This window comes from Lissotriton vulgaris, chromosome 7 (genome assembly GCF_964263255.1).
Source record: "Lissotriton vulgaris chromosome 7, aLisVul1.2, whole genome shotgun sequence".
In the NCBI taxonomy this organism is placed as follows: Eukaryota; Metazoa; Chordata; class Amphibia; order Caudata; family Salamandridae; genus Lissotriton; species Lissotriton vulgaris.
The window spans coordinates 37,572,189-37,575,417 of NC_141695.1; the positions used below are offsets into that span (position 1 = coordinate 37,572,189).

The window sequence follows — 3,229 nt, forward strand, 5'->3', positions numbered from 1 at the left end:
TTTTTACTCTTTTTTCGCAATTTACCACGAAGTCAGATTTCGTGGTAAATTGCGACCAAATATTGCGAATTCGCAATTTCAAATAGGGTGATGAATTGCATTTAAGGAATCTCTATTAGAGATTCCTTAAATCCAATTCCTCGCAAATATGCGATTTCGCAAATAGCGATTTTTGCATTTGGGATGATGAATCCCAAATGCAAAAATCGCACTCGCAAATGGCCAGATTCTCAGAATCTGGCCATTTGCGAGCGCAATTCAGGTTGATGAATATGGCTGATAGTCCCTTACTCCAACACATGCGTCATTGTGGTCACCCTGAACTGACAACCCCAGTAGGCACACTTAAATATATAAAATTGTATATCAATAGTTCTACTGATTGGATTTTTGTTGTTTTAGTTTCAAATAATTGAATACATTTTACACTATTTATTTTAATAGGTGTGGGATGTTCCTTGTGTTCTGTTTTCACTTCATCACTGTTTGAAGTGCTGCATGGAAGTGAGCCTAAAGGTGCTCTGACAGTCCAGCTGTGGTCCTGTCGGCAGAACAGATATAGCATGACAACTCTCCTTGATGCCGCACCAGAACTGCCACAGCAGGCTACACCCTCAGTGCCAGACCTTGCATCATTACAGCCGTCTTCGGCCCGGCTTGCTTGAATCCTGATGGTGCAATGAGCAAGGGACTCACATCTGAGTATACCCTTCCACGCTTATGGTGGACAAAACGATTCAGAAAAGGGGGTGGTGATGGACAGAGTATCTGAATTAAACAGAACACACATACCCAGTCAAGAGATCAGGGCTTGATTCATCAGCGTTTTTAAGCTCACTGCGTGTGTAACATGTGTAACTTCACTGTGGGGGCCCGTTGCGGGCCCCCTGGGTGAAGGGGGGTGGGGGGTGCACATGGGGGGTACCTATGGTACCCCCCTGCATTTGTATGCAGAAATAGGCAGGCACCGCACAGTGCCGGCCGCTTTCTGCATACAAATGCAATGTATGCATTTTTACCATTGCGGCGGATGCAGCTTGAAGCCACACCCGCCGCAATGGTAAAAATAGAGGATGTGACCGCCAAAGTAGCGGTCGCATCCTAATTGCACAGGAGGGAACTCCGCAGGCCATGCGGAGGTTCCCTCCTACTCTATTGTGGCGGACGGACTCAGGTCAGTCCGCCATCATAATCGGCCCCTTAATAACTAAATGTATTGGGCTCCCACTTAAAAGAGTAATCAATATGTAGTGGGTCAGCTGTATCAAACATTGGAAAGATTGGGAACAGATAAGATTTTACCTAATTTACTTTCAACACTGAGAGCAGACCAAATTTGCACAATAGCCTTATGACTCCTGATAGACTCCGCTGGGGCTCCCTCAAATATAGGGGCAGGCCATCTGAGTACCAGAAGCCATATGTGTACTGAAGTATCCAAAGCAATGTCACACACTCTTGTACTGCTGGTGATCTCACAGCATTGTTCCATTTCCACACTCTATTTGCTGCTGAATTATTAGAGAAAAAACATGGAGGTGGAAATACAAAAAGTAAACAAAGACCCAGTCAACCCTGTTTACTTTTGTATACAACTGCCCATTTGGCTCATGATACCAAGGGTAGTAACAGCAAACCAAACCCCCATCAATGAGTATTAAGGCTTTCTGTTGGACATGACTCCATCCACCGCTTGCAGTTACATTTTGACCTTAAAGTTTAAACGACTTGTAAAAATTGGGGGTTGTTTTGGTCCTTTAGTCAATATTGCTTTTTTGTCTTCCTGAAGCCCTTTGCAAAGCCTTCGTTTTTCAGGGTGTATATGATGGGGTTGCACAGTGGAGGAACAGCTGTGTAGAGTAAAGCCAAGATCTTGTTTTCTTTTATTGAAACTTTTGATGTTGGTCTCATGTATGTGGAACAAACAGACCCAAAGAATAAAATAACCACAGTGAGATGAGAACCACAGGTTGAAAAGGTCTTTCGCCTCCCCTCTATCGACTTCATGTTCAGTATTGATGAAATGATCTTGACATATGATGTGAAAACAATAATAAAGGGCGCCAGTGCAAAAATAGATCCAATAACATAGTTCAGTGTCTCAATATTGTGGATACTGGTGCAAGAAAGCTTCATCAGGGCAGTGAAATCACAGAAGAAGTGGTTGATGGTGTAGGATTGACAGTAGGAGAGCCTAGAAATCAGTATGATGTGCGGAAGCGGGGCCAAGATCCCACCAAGCCAACTTCCAGTGGCCAGTTGGGTGCACATATTTTTGTTCATGATACTCATGTAATGTAAGGGATAACAGATGGCCACATACCGATCATAGGCCATAACTGTGAGGATGAGAAATTCCGACGCCGACAAGAAAAGAAAGAGATATATCTGCAGCAGACATTTGGTGAGAGACATGATTGTGCCTGTCTGAAAGAAGTGTATCAGCATATGTGGAAAAGTAACTGAGATGTTAGTGATGTCAATAAAGGCAACATTTATAAGAAAAAAATACATGGGAGTGTGCAGGTGTGAGTTGGAGTATACTATGGACACAATAAGAAGGTTTCCAATCAAAGTCATCACATAAATTGTTAAAAATGCAATAAAAAGGGGAACTTGCAGCAGTGGAAGATCCGTAAACCCTATAATCAGGAACTGTTCCTTTGAAGTAAGATTTTCTCCTTCCATCTGTCCAGATTAATTGCGATTTGAAGACAGGCTGAAATAAAGCACACCAGCAATGTGAATGCAATTTTGACTAGCCGGCTTGAATTTTTTATGTTTCTGTTTGTGATCTTCTGAAAAGCTCGAAATCTCAAAGGTTCAAAATATATTGGTTTCTTTCAAACATGTTACCAACAAATATTTTCTGTTGCGCAATAGCTTTAGTGGGGTTTTATCATTTGTCTTTCAGTGATAGGGCAACTATTCATTGCAGAATATGTGTGAATAAAATTGTTATCTCAGCTTAGATTTCCATGCAACAAAAGTTATAAACTGCTGTGTACTCTTTAAAATATGGTATTCTATTGTTGAAATATATCCACAAAATGTAGATTTGGAGAAAGTATAATATGTATAATTTCTATTAGTAAAAATTCCACCACAAGATTTTTGCATGAAAAGACGGTACACATATAGCATGAATTATACCCACTAGGTGTTACTTGTTCTGGGTACAATACTACTTTCTGTGGTATTTCTTCACCTTCTTTTGACCTTATTTTGT

At 41.3% G+C, this 3,229-nt stretch overlaps 1 protein-coding gene across 1 annotated transcript; it reads right to left on the bottom strand.

Moving 5' to 3' along the window:
- Window positions 1-1,761: 1,761 nt before the first annotated feature.
- LOC147700631 (olfactory receptor 5V1-like) lies at window positions 1,762-2,688 on the bottom strand. The gene has a single exon (XM_086929148.1). The coding sequence runs from the start codon at window positions 2,686-2,688 to the stop codon at window positions 1,762-1,764; it is 927 nt and encodes a 308-aa protein (XP_086785274.1).
- Window positions 2,689-3,229: the final 541 nt, after the last annotated feature.